The following is an 18841-nucleotide window of genomic DNA, read 5'->3' as shown; positions in this document are numbered from 1 at the left end:
TTGTTACCGTTCGGGTCAGAGTAACATGTTTTCACGAGGGTACCTGTTCGCGACGAGGACCCTTTCATCGTGACGGTTTTCCGTGAGCGTCTCGTCTACCTGATCGTGGCTTTAGTGTACACAGGTGTTTACCTTAAGTGACAGCTAGAAAGGTGCATCTGCCTCGGATTTTTTATTTTTTATTTTTTTTCACGCTCTACACGTTCCGTACTCTAGCGTCTGTGATTAACCTGTTCACTCGATCGCGACCGTTTTAAACTCGACGTGGAAGAACTTCCAAGTCCTCGTATATCGACGGAATTTCGATGCAATTGGAATTACCTATCGTTCGGTTCAAGGTGAGTCAACGTTCGGTCAGCGATGCAAGGAACGTCTTGTCCCTTCTTTCCTAAATCATATTGGGTTGTCCAGAAGGTTCGTGCCAATCTTTAAGAAACATTCGAAGACACGTTTGAATTTCGATACAGTGGGTGTAGAAAGTATTCGTACACCGATCAATTTCCAAACAAACTATGTAAAATTGTTATTTATCAACTTATTTTTTATAAACAATGACATTCTGCATATTCTCCGAAATCTCTAGAATACATAGAGTACAACAAAAAAAATAGCTATTTATGTAAGTTGCGAGATTAACAAGAAAAAAACAATTAATCGATAGAAATGTTGAAGCAATAAGTATTCGGACAACTGTTTCATATTTAAAACGTCATTAAAAAAAAACGAAATTTACATTAATTTACAAGTATACGATACTTCCTTCGTGGGATTTCCTTTTGATTTTATCATTATTGCAACTCTTCTAAGCGTTAAATTAACTAAATTATTAGTTATTCGAAGTGGGATCTTCTTCAATTTTTAGATCTTTTTAATTCTTCTTCATTTTTAAAAGTACTTTCTTGGAAATTCGATGGTTTCTAATTCGTACGGAGCAATAAACTAATGTGTTTACGTTACAAACTCTGCTGTAAATGGTTCGTCATAAGAATCGTACAAATACTTATTGCTTTTACATTTCTGCCGATTTTTTGTATTTTCTTGTTAATTTCGCAAATTATATAAACTAGTAATTGTTGTTTGGACTATATCTATCTTAGAGATTTCCAAGAATATGTAAAATATCATTGATTATAAAAAAAGAAGTTAATAAACTACAATTTCACACAAAAGTTTTCTGGGAAATTGATCGGTGTACGAATACATTCTGCACCCACTGTATGTATTTATTGAATTATACAGGGTGTCCCAAAAATGTTGGAGGTCCTTGAAAAGGGTGGTTCAGGGGGTGATTTGAAACAACTTTTTCCTTAGCGAAATTGTTGTCCGAGGCTTCGTTGAGGAAATATTAACGGAAAACACTGACCAATCAGAGCGCGAGTATGCCGGTGGAGCGGCCGTGATAGCGATGGCTATGCGCTAGGTAGCCGCTCTCGTACGCGAACAAGTGACTCGACGCGAATCGAAGGATATTGACGCGGCCGCTCAGCGTGTAGCCTTCGCTACCGCGGCCGCTCCACCGGCATACTCGCGCTCTGATTGGTCAGTGTTTTCCGTTAATATTTCCTCAACGAAGCCTCGGATAACAATTTCGCTAAGGAAAAAGTTGTTTCAAATCACCTCCCGAACCACACCTTTCAAGGACCTCCAACATTTTTGGGATACCCTGTATATGTACCATTCTGTTCCACAATTTTTCCACCTTTTAAGGGATGTCCACATGTTATTTGTTTTCAACCATTCCGATATATTCAGACCTGTGCCGCCTACCAAAAATCGCCATGAACTTTCCAGACAACTCAATAAATATTTTATCAACATTGCGCCGTGCCGCTAGCGTACAGCGAACGCGTAGATTCCTCCAACGAACGATTCTAAACCCGATAGAATCTCGTAATTGATTTTCTCGTTGCAAAAGTCCGTTTTTATTTCTTCGGTACATTGCACCCTTGCTTCAGAAGTGACGCGATTCCGCGATTATTCGATTCCTGGCTTAAACGTTGTTACGCTTGAGTAATCAAAGTGAAAATACAATTCAATCTCGAGTCAAAATTTTGATTAGACAGCGTTGGTTTGGAGGCGATACGAGTTACTTCCGGATTTCGAAATTTTTGGTTGTGTCACCTCGGAAGAGGAGGCGTGATATATTCGGAACAAACATACCGAAGCGTGAAACACAGTTGGCTGGCTGAATAATGTGTAATATTTGAGTGTACTCGAAATACAGTCAGTCCCATGAAAGTCGAAATTAAATGATGGATTTGGTATTTCCAAATAAAAGTTCCGTTATAAACATACACGCGAATAAACTTTACATGTGTATAAAAAAAAACTTGTCGAAATTAAATGATAGATTTAATGTTTCCAAATACATTTATCGTTATAAATATATACATATGTATAAAATTCATTTATGTTCATATTCTTGAAGAAACATTTACTCGAAACCATCAAATCTATAATTTCGACTCCAATGAATATAAAGGATACGAAAAAAGTGGTATTTACGTTACGTTCAATTCCTTTGAATAATATAAGCGATATTCTTAATCGTATCCTATGTGTGTGTATCATATTATTAGCCAAGACGATTTGTCAGAATCGTGAAATGTTGAACATTTATTTCGATCGCGTTTGGAATCGGTATTTTCAAGCTAAGCGAATTTCTAAGGCCACGTTATCGTTCGTAAGTCCGAATAACGACGAAGTTAGCGTACTCTCGTGTCATCATAATTAAGGTTAAAGTATTATACGCTCTTGAGCGTTAAGCATATTCTTCGTCTACACTTTCGAGCTTGCTCTAAATAGCGTACTGGAATCTCCCTGCGATTCGAAACGCATCTACGCATTCCGTTCCGAGTGACAAGTACCTGGAAACCGAAACGCTGTCTATCCTACGGGCAATTCTCGTAAAACTAGTGGTAACAATGGTAATAAAGATCTTTGTATTCAAAACCATCGTTCGTGTATTCATTTACACATTGTGGAAACAAAAATAAAAACACTAAAAACGTGTAGGACGATCCATCATGGCAACCATATTAATATGTTAGGTGTTGGAAATTGTTCTGTGCCTTTAAAAGTGAACTTGGGATTCAATTATACAGAAAAACACCATACAATTTTTAATTTTCCTTCAAACACAAATTCCAAGGAAGCACATATACAGTGGGTGTAGAAAGTATTCGTACACCGATCAATTTCCAAAAAAACTATTTAAATTATAATTTATTAACTTGTTTTTTTATAAACAATGACATTCTACATATTCTTGGAAATCTCTAGAATAGATAGATTACAAAAAAAAAAATAGCTATTTATGTAAGTTGCGAGATTAACAAGAAAAAAACAATTAATCGATAGAAATGTTGAAGCAATAAGTATTCGGACAACTGTTTCATATTTAAAACGTCATTAAAAAAAAAAGAAATTTACATTAATTTACAAGTATACGATACTTCCTTCGTGGGATTTTCTTTTGATTTTATAATTATTGTAACTTTTCTAAGAATTAAATTAACTAGTAAATGTTGTTTGGACTATATATATCTCAGAGATTCCAAGAATATGTAAAATATCATTGATTATCAAAAAAAAGGTTAAGAAACTATAATTTCACACAAAAGTTTTTTGGGAAATTGATCGATGTACGAATACTTTCTACACCCACTGTATAGTTGTAAATGATTAAATTTGAAGATAGAGAATTAATTTCTACACCTCTAACAATGGAAAATTAAAAATATGAGTGAATCGATAAAATTGCATACTTTTTTAGTTAAAATGGCCGCATGGTCGATCGGCCACACCACGTGCGTGTAATGCATCTTCGTTATCAATATAACAACAATGAAATAGGAAAACAATGAGGAACATCTGTAGACATAGATTACCTATGATAACTAGTTATGTCACGTTTATCTTTTAATGTAAATATGTACATTCAGTTATCTTTTTATGCAGTGGATAAGTTTTAAAGAACATACTGCTTGTTATAAAATTTGTATGCTGTGCATAATTTCGAAAGATTTTATTTTTATAACCTGAAATTATCAGTTTGCCCTTTTAATTATCGACTTTGCCAAACTCTTACGTAAAAATATTTATGAATAACAGTGATGGGTGGATTCAAATAATAAATAACGAATAAAAATAACGTACAGCGATGTTTTCTTAACATTCACTTGGTACGACAGTTAAATGTTTATTCGTTCCTTATGAAATATTTCGAGCTGTCTTTAATTTTTATACATCATAATTTATGAATCTTATAATTAAAGCTTTTATTTTCATTCTAGTACTAACGAATAGAGCTGTGTATCTTTTATTTGTTATTTAAAGAATTTATCTAAATAAGAATATTGTTCATCTTTGATCAGTTGTTTTTTCCTGGAACATGTTGAAACTGAACTTATGTAGAAAAAGATTGCATAGACAGAGAATCGAGTGTCGTGAAGTATTTTATTCGTTCACGTTTGAAATTCAATAAAAAAATACTAAACGTTGGCAACAGGTCTTCCTAAATTAGCGTGTAGATTAGTGGGTGGATACTATTTCGAGAACAAAAATTTTGGCCGTCTTTCAGACGTTTGCTTTCGATAATAACGCGATTACTGGAACACACTTATATCGAACGGGGCGCTAGACCCTTTCATGATTATCTCGTCGGCTGTCTTAATTAATATGGCTTCGCCTACTCTGTCTGAACTTGACGATCTCAATTTACACGCGTATGAAAATCAATCGAACTCGTGTGTGTATATTTGACATTTAGTGATACGTATCATTATTAATATTTATTATTACTATTTATCACTTTTTTAACGTGCTATTTTAAGTTTGTTTATTCAAATTGGTTGAATTATTATTAAAAGCATTTCGACTCTGGAACTTCCTGGCTGTTTCACTAAATACAATACTAAATCTAAAATAAAACTTATTAAAAAATCAAAGATTTTGAAGATGGTCAGCAGGAAACACAACATTTAGGACTCCCATTTCCGATAAAGTTTTTTCTACAAAATGATTAATAATAAGTATTTAATAGATTATGGATCTTTGTGCAAAATAAAATCTTTGCAAATATGCCTACAGAAATTGAACTTAAATAGGAATTTATTTTACTCTGCAAGTTTTATAATATGTATTTTATTTTAAATAATTTTGTATATTATCGCATACTGTGTGCATTTTGTAGTTTCTTGTACATTCAAATTTCCTATAAACGCATAAAAATCATCAGTCTATCGATAAACGTATCCAAATCATTTTTCAATTTTAAATAATCATTATTTCAGAGTCGAGAATATTATAATTAAAATGCTCGATACGATACAGATACACGATTTTACTTTTGAAATAACCATCGACCAACCGTATGTTTCTGTAAATAGAGATAAAATTCAGTTTAATTTCAAGCAAACAAATATTAGCATATTCATTTAACAGTATTTTTCGTTGCACTTATAAGCACGTTGTCACAAAAGCACTTTGCACGTTCGAATGGCCTTCGAGTTTTGAAAATTCATCGGCATGGATGACTAAGTGTCTACATCGTATATGCTATGGTTATATCTAGTTTTACTGCCCTCGATCAGTCATTCTCCTATTTTACTGTACGTACACGCGGACGTACATTTGTCACAGTTGTCTGACATACATTTCTTTTGTCAACACAGAGAATTCAATACGGGACTCGAACAAAATTTTTCGTGTCTTCTTTTTATCTTCTTGTACGCGTACACAGGTTCAGAGTCTTAAGGGGGTATCCTGAATTAGACGGTCCAAAAAAAGCGGTTTTTCGTGAATTTTTTTAGGATGGAAAAAAATAATTACTTCTATCGAACTTTTTATCCTATTTTCATACGTATTTGAGTAGTCTGTAGAAATTTTTTCAACAAGAAATATTCAAATTGAGTCGACTGCGACGCACATTTGTAGAGCACCTCGCAATTAAAACCTCCTATCGGCGGGAAAGATGCAGGTCGTAATTTTGGTTTGACACAAAAGAACCAAAAGAAATTTTCATTTTCATACATTGTTCTTCTATGTGGATTAAGAAAAATTTTGTTAAACATAAGGTAACATAGTTTCATACATTGTAGAATTGTAAATGAAGAATATAGAAGAAAATCATTTACTTGTCTTTCTGAACTAAGAAAAACCCGCAAAAATGGTGAAATGTGAAATTACTGCAAGTTTGAAAAAAAGAACGAGTTCTTTGGGTGAAAAAAAATCACTTTAACTTGATAAAAATGTTGTTTAAAATTTTGTTTGTATAAATTTTCTTAGTTCACATAGAAGAAAAATGAATGAAAATGAACATTTCTTTTGGTTGTTTTGTGTCAAACCAAAATTACGACCTGCATCTTTCCCGCCGATAGGAGGTTTTAATTGCGAGGTGCTCTACAAATGTGCGTTGCAGTCGACTCAATTTGAGTATTTCTTGTTGAAAAAAATTTTGTACAGACTACTCAAATACGTATGAAAATAGAATAAAAAGTTCGATAGAAGTAATTATTTTTTTCCATCCTAAAAAAATTCACGAAAACCAGCTTTTTTTAATCCTCCTAATTCAGGATACCCCCTTAACACGTTGATTGCCAGAGAAATATTTTTGAAAATTTCTGCTAGGATTAAATATTATTGAGACTATTGGAGACTACATAATCAAACATCCGACGTGGTATTTATTTTTATAACTTCGTCAAAATACACGAATTTCATTTAAATTCATTTCCTGTGAAGCTTACCTTTCAGAATTAATTTTTTTAGTTTTTCAGTGCCAAGCACTGTCACCCACATATGGGTGACGTGGCGATCAACGTGTAAAAACACACTTGACATGAAATATTCCCCTTTTGCTTATTTAAATAATTGTGTAATGTGTACAATAAGTAATTACAAAAGAACAAGCGAACATTTGAAACAGATACTATCAAAAAGATCAACAATAAATTTAAATACTAATTATAAGTTATTGATAACATTGCAAAGTAGATTATCTGATTAATATTACACAAGATATAAATGCTTGCATCTTACACTTGGAATTTTTGAATTTTATCCATTGAACGTCACACCGTGGCATTGCGAAGATAGAAACATAACAAAGTCGTTACTTGGAAATTTTCTCATATCGCTGAAGTCTGAGTCAGTGTACCATGACTCCTGTACTCGGTTCTCACGCTTTTCTCCGACTCTATCCGCGCTACGTTGCATATTCATCAAATTGCATGTACGAAAGATCATAATGAATAATTCGCTGAGTATGTATTTTTTCACGAATACAATTTATCCAGGTACCGCTGTCGCAAGTTTGCGCTCGATGCTAAAGATATCAAATGGTGATCCGTGTTACACTTTCAATAAGTCCACGACTTACGCGATTAAGGGGGTATTATCGTCTAGAAACTTCAAATATTCGATTTTAGTTTTTGCATTTTCTTATCACTCAAGGTTTTGAGAAAGTGCCTCTAAAATATTAATTTGAAATTCGTAGAGCTCTCATAGTTACAGAGGCTTAAAGGCTGTTCACCAGTATTAGTGCTAAATGTATAGGAAACTTTAAACGCGTTTTTCTCGAAACGACATTTTTCAAGTCGGCCGCACGTTTTTCTCGAAAACTATTGGACCGACTGACTTCTGGTTTTACACACATTTCGAGGGCACCATCACCTATGGTCTGAACTAGAATTATACCGATAGCTTGAATATTTTAGCCCTGCTCTCATATTTTAGTTGGCAATTTTCCGGGAAAATTAAAGCTTAATTTTCAAACAGCTGCGATTCCGATAAAAAATTTAGTACTTACTTAATTCTAGTTCAGACGATAACTACATTCATATAGATTGAAACAAAGATTTGTTTTTCTGTCTCAGACGACTAGAACCGCCACAGCCTGTGCGCCGGATTGAACGAGCGTCTCACGCCACAACCTGCATAACAGCGCATAACTTGTATAGATTTCAATCAAGTATTTCATAAAAATTTGTGTTGTTAGTTGAAACGTGTTTTATTATGGATAAAAAATACCCTGGTACTGTAGGTTTGATAGTTTTCGCAAAATTAATTCCTAAAAATGACTGAAAAAACAAACTTCTAGACGATAATACTCCCTTAATCCGTTCCAAAGCTTTTCGCCTAACGATCGAATTAGTCGAATACGGTTGAAGTCCAATTGGATGAATAAAAGAGTTAAACAGAATTTCATTCGAGTAACAGTATAATTGTATTGTGTAATTAAGATTGTAATTTTTACTGAACAGTTAATGTGATAAAGATAGTTTGTATTTTATTCGTTGTTTAAAGGTTTGTAGCGAGAGTTTTGTTCATCTCTGATAAATACCATGTATTGCAGAGAGTGGGAAAGGTCGCATTGAAATGCCAAATTGGTACGGCGTTTAGAAAGGTATTCAACTGGGACAAAAGTATTATAATATCGTTATTGGGAGCTACGAACTCTTACTTATTATTAGACTGCGGATCTTTATGCATTTATAGGAAATTTGAATGTGTAAGAAACTACAAAATGCAAGCAATATGCAATAATATGAGACTTAGCTTAACTTAAGAAACTACAATTTCACAGAAAATTTTTCTGGGAAATTGATCGGAGTACGAATACATTCTACACTCACTGTATATACATCTTATCTATGAAAGGTTCAAACCGTTCTTCCAATTTTGTTGCTCTTAATTTCTTTATTATTTCCTTCTACTATTCCATTTTTAAGGTCATAAAGTCACGAATATTTCTAAATGAAAACGTTTTCTCTTCCTTATAGGCCAATCAATAGAGCATTTTTGTGTCACAAAAATAGTAACAGCAATCCGATTGTGCAGTTACATAAAATGGGATGCATAGATTAATAGGTATATGATTTTTGTCGTTTTTTGCTTATAAATTTTGAACTAATGCAGCAATATCAATGCTCCAATGAGATAAAATGTAGGTGATGAAAATATCTACAGAATGAGACCTCGAACGTCTCGATCGGATAATGAGGAACGGAGAAAAATCTGGAAAACCGGAAAATTCGGTGTTTTTTCAAAAATTCGTATCTCCGTCATTTTTTAAACTGAAGCGCTGGCCTTTTGGGAACAAGTAGTGATTGATATGTTCTTTATGTGTGCAAAAAGCGGGGATTGTCGGATAACTGGTTTTCTCACAATCGCAATCTGAACTTTTCAGTGCGCTTTCTTCCATCGGACCTGTATGCGTTATCGTGAGACCGATTTTTATGTTTAAAACAGATTTGAATAGTTGACGTCGTGTACTACAAAACGTATATTCTAGTTTTTCGATAAAATGTGTTAAAGTATGAGAAAAGCCTTTGTAAAGTTGACTAAATTACATACATTCTGTAGGTATTTTCATCACCTACATTTTATCTCATTGGAGCATTATTGTTGGATGGATTATATGTATGGATATTGCTGCATTAGTTTAAAATTTATAAGCAAAAACCGACAAAAATCACGATTTTTTAGCATTAAATTGTAAATAACAAGAAAACGGAACAGAGCTGGGAGTGAAAACATACTATTAATCTACGCATCCCCTTTTATATAATTCCACAATCGGTTTGCTGTTACTATTTTAGTCACAAAAAACGCTGTTTTAATTCACTACCGATTGGCCTATTAGGACAATCTTAAGGTCGATTCAGACTATACGACACGGACCGTCACGTTCCGGCAACGACACGTACCGACACCGACACGACAAAACATTAAAACACGCCTTTTAAATGTTTTAATGGAACTATTCACACCTAACAGACACCGACTTGAACGTTCCGTCAACGGGAATAGTGTGAAATAGTGTGAATAGTTCCATTAAAACGCGTGTTTTAATATTTTGTCGTGTCGGTGCCGGTCCGTGTCGTATAGCCTGAATCGACCTTTAGTCGTACCGTGGCAGGAAAGTTTAGAAACAAACGTTGCCTTTCTTCTTTTTAGTGTGAACCGTGACTCATCGAGCGAATGTTTTTCAGTGACGGGACTGTTTCCACCGTCGCGGCAGTCAGTGATCGAAGGAGTTTCGGGGATACCCGTCGGTTCTCCCGTTCGTGTCCGAGCTTAGGCTCCAATCTGGCCGATAACGAAGGATGGTAAGCTCCCGTTCGCCTGGCGTAAATGTCTCAACCGCTAACAGCGTGGCTACATCGCGTGTCGTCGTGTCCGACAGTGACGTAGCACGTGATGGTGACGCCATCTTACCGACCGGCCGCCAATCATATCGCGCGGAGGGCGAGGGTGGAATTGGCGTAAACGGAGCTCCTGGCATCGAATGGAGCGAGAGCGGACCGTCCTCGCTTTCTATGTCGGTCGATCTGCATAATCTGGTGAATCCGAATCTCCAAGACTCTGGTCATTATTCCGCCAGTCCCGAGCACGTAGACGCGACCGCTTCATCCTGCGACGTAAAAACACCGAGAAGTCACGACGAAGAGGAAAGTTACGAGGCTTTCGGTTCCGTCGAGGGCGACGCCGATGACGGGGTGGACTCACCTGGTGGTAGTAGTTCTGCGCCTTCGCCCACCGGCACCAATTCGCTCAAGTAAGTTCGTTGCCTCCTCTATAGTGCATTCTCTACATACGTACGTGCTTATCGATCGGTTTTTTTTTTTTTTGAGTTAATCGATGGGTACGATTCGAAGGGACCCGCGCCGTACTTTCGCGCGCGAATATTTTCGAGCAGAGCTTCCGGAGCGATCAGTAGAGGGTGCCTTGATCGTTAAAGGCGGATATGTAATGGATGGGTAATTATGTTAAAGGCAGAGTTCTGGGTTATTTTCATGAGATATTAAAGTTTATATCGAATGAATCTTTTTAAATGCGAGATTTTAATATTTTGGGGGGGATATTTGGAAGGGAGGGAGGCAGGCTTTTGGATTTAGATTGGTTAAAAAATTGTTCTTTTTAATATTTTGGAGGGATATTTAGAGGGGAGGGAGGTAGGTTTTTGGGTTTAGATTGGTTAAAAAATTGTTCTATCTTTTTTGGTTAGTATTGTGGATATAGTGTCTATGATTATTTAATTTAATAGATGGTAACTGTGACTATAACGTCATCTTTTGGTAATTACTATAACCACCATCTTTTTGATATGGGCTTCTGGTAATCACGCATTTTTATTCATTTTTATAATATATATTTACAGCTAAACCTTGATTTGTTTCTATTAGAGATCACGGTTTTGGACGGGTATTAAAATACACGGAACACGTGTACCGTGTATTAAAGGATCAAGAACACGGGTATTTTTAATACACGAGTACCCGGATATCGAAATACACGAGTACGCATACAACGAATTATCTATTGTTACCCGTGACGTGAATATTTATTTTAACTAGTAAATAAAGTTTTATAAATTACACTAAACAATTTATTCTATTATATTTATTCTTCTTATGTTTATATTTTCTTTATTTATTTATTTTACTGCATATCAATTTTTTCAAAATTAATAAGGATCATTATTTTAGAATAATAGCTTTGTTACGTAAAAGTTTGTATATAAACATAATTGGATATCGTACCCGTATAATTCGATGCACGTATACGTACGTGGATATTCGTGCATTTCGATACCTGGATATCCGGGTATCGGCGTATTTCGATACTCGGGTACCCGTGTATTAAAAATGTAAAAAAAAAAACACGGATCCATTAATTACCGGGATACTTGGATACACGCGAAGTAGGGATCTCTAGTTTCTAATATACATTGACTTATATGTATATAGTGTATAGATTTATAACGTATAATTAAAAGAAATTGTTTAACGCGCCTTCTACGTTTCTAAGTCCTGTTTTTAAGGGTATCTTCGCTCTTTTTAACACGTTTCGTAGCATGCGTCACATACCGATTGTCATGAGAGAGTAATGTCACGTACGTAGGCGTGACAATGATGATTTTCTATTTTTTGTACCCGTAAACAATCGCGATAATAATTATAGGGCAGTGTCACATTTTGCGTGAGACATTATTCAGAATATTCATTTGTTCTATTTTAAATATTTTATTCGTACACAATTCAAAACATGGTCTGAATTAAATAATACAATTTGAGTTAAAAATGGTCCGATTGAATGGTGGTACCAAACGTGATTATGAAGTATAGTGCTCTACTAGTGATTTTTTCTCGCGAATTACAAATTTTACTATAGAATGGATATTTTATTTGTTTTGCTTTCACTTTTCCTAATGAATAATACAAGCTCTACCGTCTGTATAAAATATACAATTCATATAACGTACATGTAATACATTAAATATTCTATGCAAGTAGATATCATTTTAAGAAGTTATTAAGAATTCTTTTTCTTTTACAAGTAACAAATTTATTATTTGAATCATTCAATTTCTTTTTACTTCACCTACTAGAGTAATATTTAAAATACAATATTATTTTGTACATAGAGAAATCGACGATAAAAGTTTAACCTACTTAAAAATTCAATTTCATTAAAAAACACCAGACTTGTAAAAGATTCTTTCAATTCAATTTCTTTTTACTTCACCTACTAGAGTAATATTTAAAATACAATATTATTTTGTACATAGAGAAATCGATGATTATAATTTAACCTACTTAAAAATTCAAATTCCTTAAAAAACATCAGACTTGTAAAAGATTCTAATTAGTAACGTTGGATAGCACACATTTTCTTTTTTAATATTTTCCTGATACCTCGAACAAAGACACTAATTTTTATAATTGACCCACATTGAATTTCACGTTTGGAAGTTAAATACCGTCTTCTCTCACATTACTTATTAATATCATTTGAAATCAGACAGATATGTATCTATTCCCACGATTAAATTAATGTTTCCCCCGGGTCGGTTCGATGAATAGAAAAACTTTCACGAAAAAAGAGAAAATAAAATCACGCCTCGCATCATCTTCCGCATCTTTCCGCTTTAATCTTTCGCATTTTTTTTATGACTCATGTTGCTCGTCATTACCGCTTCCTGATGTATGCACTCGTCTTCTCAAACAATCCAAGTTAATGCTTGGTTTTCAAGTAAAATACATTTTTAGATTTTTCCTTTTTCTTTTTTGTATTATTGTAGTATTGAAAATTAATAGCAATGGTCGACACAAGCATAACTTAAGTAGTTATGAGCTCAACGAATGATAATAACTAGACTGCGGATCTTTATGCATAATAAAATCTTTGCGAACGTGCCTACAAAAGTTAAATCTATATAGAAATTTATTTTATTCTGCAAATATTATAACATGAAGTTTACTTTCAATCTTTTTTATATTCTTGCATATTGTTTGCATTTTGTATGTTTTTGCACATTCAAATTTCTTATAAATGCATAAAGATCCGCAGTCTAGTAAGAACAACGGAAGAGTTTAATGCATTTACACAACTGAAATGCAATTTCTGTCTACACATTGGTTGTGCAAAGTTTTTTCGAGTCGTTAAAATAATTTGAAAGTACTGTATAAGGTTATCATAATTTTTAAATGTCTGATAGAGACTTCTAAGTTTATTATTCCATTGGTTTGTTCTAACAGAAACCCTAGAAGCCCGAATTCAACCATAGGAAGGCACTCCTGGTTGCGGACATCGCTTAGACGAACACCATCGTGGTAAATTTACAAATAACACTTTTCTTTAGATACGTATACAGATTTATTCTAAGCTTAAATCTGGCTCTAATTTAGTTTCTAAAATTGTACGCTGTACTCGTTTATTTCAATGGCTTGTAAACTTTTTTAGAAAGTGCCTCTTTAAAAAACAATAGAAAAATTACCGTATCCAAGATTTATAGACGCAACACTTCTTTATGTTCCTTTATGTTCATTGCAATTTCTTTTAAGTTTACATTCAAAATACATTCCTTTTGTTATTAATTTTAACTGATTTAATCTCTTACTCGTTGAGTATACGTAGTTATTCAAAGAAAGCTTCTAATTAAATGCTTGAGGAACTCTTCCACTAATAAATAAGTTACATTCGCTACATTATATATTGCAAGTAACGCGATACAAACTAAAAAATCGTGATTATTTAAATACCATTATATAGTTTCCTTCCATTGAAATGTAGGAAGGGGAGTTATTTGTTAAATAAGATAGATGGCAAAAGAGTATATTCCCACACATATTAACTTACTTCTATGTTTAAAATAATAAAAGAAGGCGTTAGGTGTGTTCCTTTCTGCCTCCCTTTAGAAAACTGGTTTATTCTCGCACTCGAGCGTGCAACGTTTTTATCACTTTACTTTGCATCATTTTGATGGGAACCTGTTTTGGAGCAAAACTCGGTTATTAAGGGAAAGTATTGTATATAGTATATAATATACAACTTATATATACAATACATATAATACAACTTATAGGAATACAATATAATGAAGTCAATCTATTGCCTCCATAATTTTGTAATATACGGGAATTATTAAAGTAATCGTACATGCTGTTTTTGTAACCATTATTTTATTTGTTATTCGAAATTTGCATCTGCATAAGAATTTTAGCCATGTCTAGTGCTAAAAAGAAGTTGATCCTATTTTTTAAGGACAGACATGAAACTATTCATTTTTCATAAATATTCATAATTAATCAATATTCATAATCACCATATCTTTTCATATCGAAGTAATTTCTTTACGTCGCTTTTATAGAATGTTTCCTTTGTTTTGTTAAAAAATTCCTCAACGTGCCTCAGGAGGGTGTCCGCATCCTGGAAACATTTCTTTGCCGAAGAATGCTGTAGGGACCTAAACAAATGGTAATCCGTCGGTGCGATGTCCGGTGAATAACGTGGAGGTTGTAAAATTTCCCAGTCATAGTCGTATAATTTTTTCTGTGCCATTCACGTCACGCTTGGCCGAACGTTCTCGTGCTGGTGAACAATTCCTTTTCAGTTTACCGACGTTAGACATTTTTTTTATAAAGGTATCCTTTAGTTTACCTAGCTATTTTACCTCAACCTTTCATTTTCTTTCTTTGGAGGGAAGCAATCCATAATAAATTATTTCTCGACGATTCCACTAAACACAATATAGTAACAACATTTCAGGCAATTCGTTTCCTTTGTTAGACATTTCTAGATATTGTTTGGGGTGTGTTGTATAATAGCTATTTTTTATCCCAATTTACCATGAGCAAAATTCTTATTTAGATACAAATTTCGAGTAACACATGAAAGATGACGAAATATTCTGACAAATAAATTTTGATCTGTAATTTGTTCGATCAAAATTGCAAGTTTAAATTACAAAATGAAATAAAATTTCAGATCGATTGGATGCAAGTTTATCTGAATATCTGTCTGATTGAATAAATATTATAAATGATGAGATATAGAGTGTTTCTATTAATGATTTATTATTGGAATTGAATTTTTCCAAACTCTAAACTATTTTCTACGAGGTTTAGAAGATATTGTAGTTGAAACATTGCAATAGTTGAGTATACCTGAAATTATATAACATGAAAACTGTTCAAGATAGTAGTATGGAATTTCCTATCGCGGTTTTTACATATCTTGCCAAGTTATATAAACTTTTTCATACAAAAATATGTAATAGTTTTAATGAAATAGGTCGTCTACGCAATACTTACAAGAAATAGTAATAATTCTAGTGGACTGAATCGTACATACTAAAGCAATTATTAATCCACATGGATGTGGCTATAATTAGAAACAAAATAAGAGAAAAATACACAAAATTAGTAAAATGACAGCGTTATGAAGTTTGAACATAATTAAATTGGGAATTATTTACCTTTTTTGCTTGCATATTACAAAATTTCAAGTGAGAAAATTTAAAGTTATAGAACGCTATAAAGAAGAAACAAGAAAAAATTACGCAAATAAATTATTGTAGTGGTTTAACCAAACGTAGGATATCCAGTTCACGTGTTCCACGTTTCAAGTGAATTCGCCCGTTACTGCAAAATAATGTCAACCGTCTGGTTCAATAAACATAATTTCTAGAAAAACACTGTCGAGTAGATGTAACAGAATTTCTATGATCTAGTTACTTCCTAGTTACGCCAGAGTCATGCAATTTATTTTCTCCCTCCAAATTGTTGTTTTTCTGGATGATTTCATTTCTGAAAGCTGTGCTGGCCTATTTTATTATTACGACGAACGGTCACTTAGACCGTTAGACGCATTAGGTGCCTCCTAGATCGCGAAATTGTTCATTTGCGGCACGAGTTTCACTCCATTCATTGCCAAGATTCGCAGAATCCTATTAAATCCTCCGTTAACTTATTTCCAATTATATTTGGATTTTTGACCAAATTGATTATAGTACTATTGATAAATGTTAAGAATTAGATATAAATTGAATGGTAAATTTTGGTAAACACTGTTTTGCTCTATACCGTTATAACATCAATTATTAACACATTGGTCGCCGTGTCATTTATTTATCGCTGACAGGATTAAATAAATTAATTCTGAGGACGAAGAGTTAAAGAAAATAAATCTATGTAAAATTCGCGAATTTAACGAAGTCGCGAAAATAAATACAAGTTTAAATTGAACAAAAGTAAGTTTCAGTTGCATAGAAACGACGAGTTAGACTAATATTTTTCACAAGTATTAGTCTGGCAGTTAACGTAGTAAGAGATAAGGTTTTCTATTTATATACAGTGGGTGTAGAAAGTATTCGTACACCGATCAATTTCCAAAAAAACTGTGTGAAATTGTAATTTATTAACTTATTTTTGATAAACAATGACATTCTACATATTCTCCGAAATCTCTAGAATAGATAGATTACAAAAAAAAATAGCCATTTATGTAAGTTGCGAAATTGACAAAAAAAAAAAAACAATTAATCGATGGAAATGTTGAAGCAATAAGTATTCGCACAACTGTTTAAAAGTACTTTCCTGGAAATTTGATGTTTTCTAATTCGCACGGAGCAATAAACTAATGTGTTTACGTTACAAACTCTACTGTAAATGGTTCGTCATAAGAATCGTACAAATACTTATTGCTTCTATACTTTTACCTACTTTTCGCAATTTTTTTGTTAATTTCACAAATTACATTAACTAGTAAATGTTGTTTGGACTATATCTATCTTAGAGATTTCCAAGAATATGTAAAACAACATGGATTATAAAAAAAAAAAAGTTAAGAAACTACAATTTCACACAAAAGTTTTTTGGGAAATTGATCGATGTACAAATACATTCTACACCCACTGTAAACACTGCCAAACAAAACAACTGAGTACAAATTCCGAAAGAAACTTTAGGACAACCTAACACGCGTAATTTGTCCATCGTTCAACCCCTTTCGAAACGTTCGACGACCACTGACCCAGATCCTTTAAATCGAACGTGAATTTCCGGTGTTCCGAAACGCCAAACAATGGCCGAGGTATGGCGTGCGAAAAAATTGCCCGGCGTCGGAACCGTTTGATAAATTACGACCGTCTGGTCGTGCTAATAGACCAAGCCAGATAAGAAACTCGTTCGACTCCCGCGGAAAGGTATACGCGGTTTATCTACAAGAAACTCGTTAAGTTTCCTCTTACGAGGGTAGATGTCTGAGAGGTTGTTCTGCTATGTAAAAGGAAGTCGTTACGCGTCGAGTGTGCGAAGAAAACATTATTAACGTAATACAATGCTTTCCATTCTCGTATCGGTGAATGCGTCAGAACAGTTTAGCGGATAATATTCAGTGCGTACGGACAATTGCGTTTAACTAACTGTACTCGAGTTTGTTCGTGCCCCCGGGCCGTAATAGCGGTTTCCTATAAATAAATCGGGGTAGGTCTTTTTAAAATCGTCATCGATGTACAGGGTGATCCTAGAAACTGAGCTGTGAGACATTTCTAATCGAATATGAGATTCGAATTTTTGCAGAAATAAAGTTTGCGGGAATTTGATCACCTTTTCCATTTTGTCTCAAAAATAATATCGGTTAGTTTTATTTTTGGTAATACCTCTGAAACCGTAGGAGATATCTAAAATAGCTTAAATACAAATTTTACCATAGTAAGAAATTTAAAACAAAAAAAAAACATTATTTTTAATAACATTTCCCCCCAACAAAAATGTATCCATCACACGCTATATAAAAATTGTGTTCGCAGTCTCGTGGACGTTTTTATACTGTACAATTTTTACTTAACCAATTTTGTTTCATCTGTTACCAAATTCCAGTTCAATAATAGTAATAATGATAATATTACTAAATACTTTTACAGAAAAGTACTGGAACTGTTTACTAGAAATATTTTGCGACGATTTAAAAAAAAAAGACTTAGCTTGGCGCCACTGTCTCCGAACACCCTTTACATCACTCCTCTTATCATTTAAGGGAGTATCCTGAATTAGGTGGTCTAAAAAAAGCGGTTTTTCGTATAGTTGGCTGTAAATGTAACAAAGATTACCTATTACTAAAGTATGTACCTATTTCTACGACCAAGTAATAAAGCAACCAAGTCACATAAATTTTGAACATACTTAAGGGTGTATCCTGAATTAGAAGGTCTAAAAAAAAGCGGTTTTTCGTGAATTTTTTTAGGATGGAAAAAAATAATTAATTCTTTCGAACTTTTTATACTATTTTCATACGTATTTGAGTAGTCTGTAGAAATTTGTTCAATAAGAAATATTCAAATTGAGTCTCCTGCACATTTGTAGAGCACCTCACAATTAAAACCTCCTATCGGCGGGAAAGATGCAGGTTGTAATTTTGGTTTGACACAAAAAAACCAAAAGAAATTTTCATTTTCATACATTTTTCTTCTATGTGAACTAAGAAAACCCCGGAAAAATGGTGAAATGTGAAATTACCGCAAGTTTGAAAAAAAGAACGAGTTCTTTGGGTGAAA

At 33.6% G+C, this 18841-nt stretch overlaps 1 protein-coding gene across 1 annotated transcript in view; it reads left to right on the top strand.

The window, feature by feature from the left end:
• The first annotated feature begins 318 nt into the window (after nt 1–318).
• Nucleotides 319–18841, top strand: part of LOC128872802 (uncharacterized) — a 24862-nt gene continuing 6339 nt past the window's right edge. Inside the window, exons 1-4 of the mRNA XM_054115855.1 lie at nt 319–338; nt 9996–10112; nt 10190–10561; nt 13545–13619. Of these exons, the coding sequence (XP_053971830.1) occupies nt 10323–10561; nt 13545–13619 (314 nt within the window). The 5' untranslated portion in view covers nt 319–338; nt 9996–10112; nt 10190–10322. The remainder of the gene's footprint in view (nt 339–9995; nt 10113–10189; nt 10562–13544; nt 13620–18841) is intronic.

This window comes from Hylaeus volcanicus, chromosome 2, assembly GCF_026283585.1.
Source record: "Hylaeus volcanicus isolate JK05 chromosome 2, UHH_iyHylVolc1.0_haploid, whole genome shotgun sequence".
Taxonomy (NCBI): Eukaryota; Metazoa; Arthropoda; class Insecta; order Hymenoptera; family Colletidae; genus Hylaeus; species Hylaeus volcanicus.
Note: the sequence above shows the minus strand (reverse complement) of the source record. Positions and strands in the feature narration are given on the sequence as shown.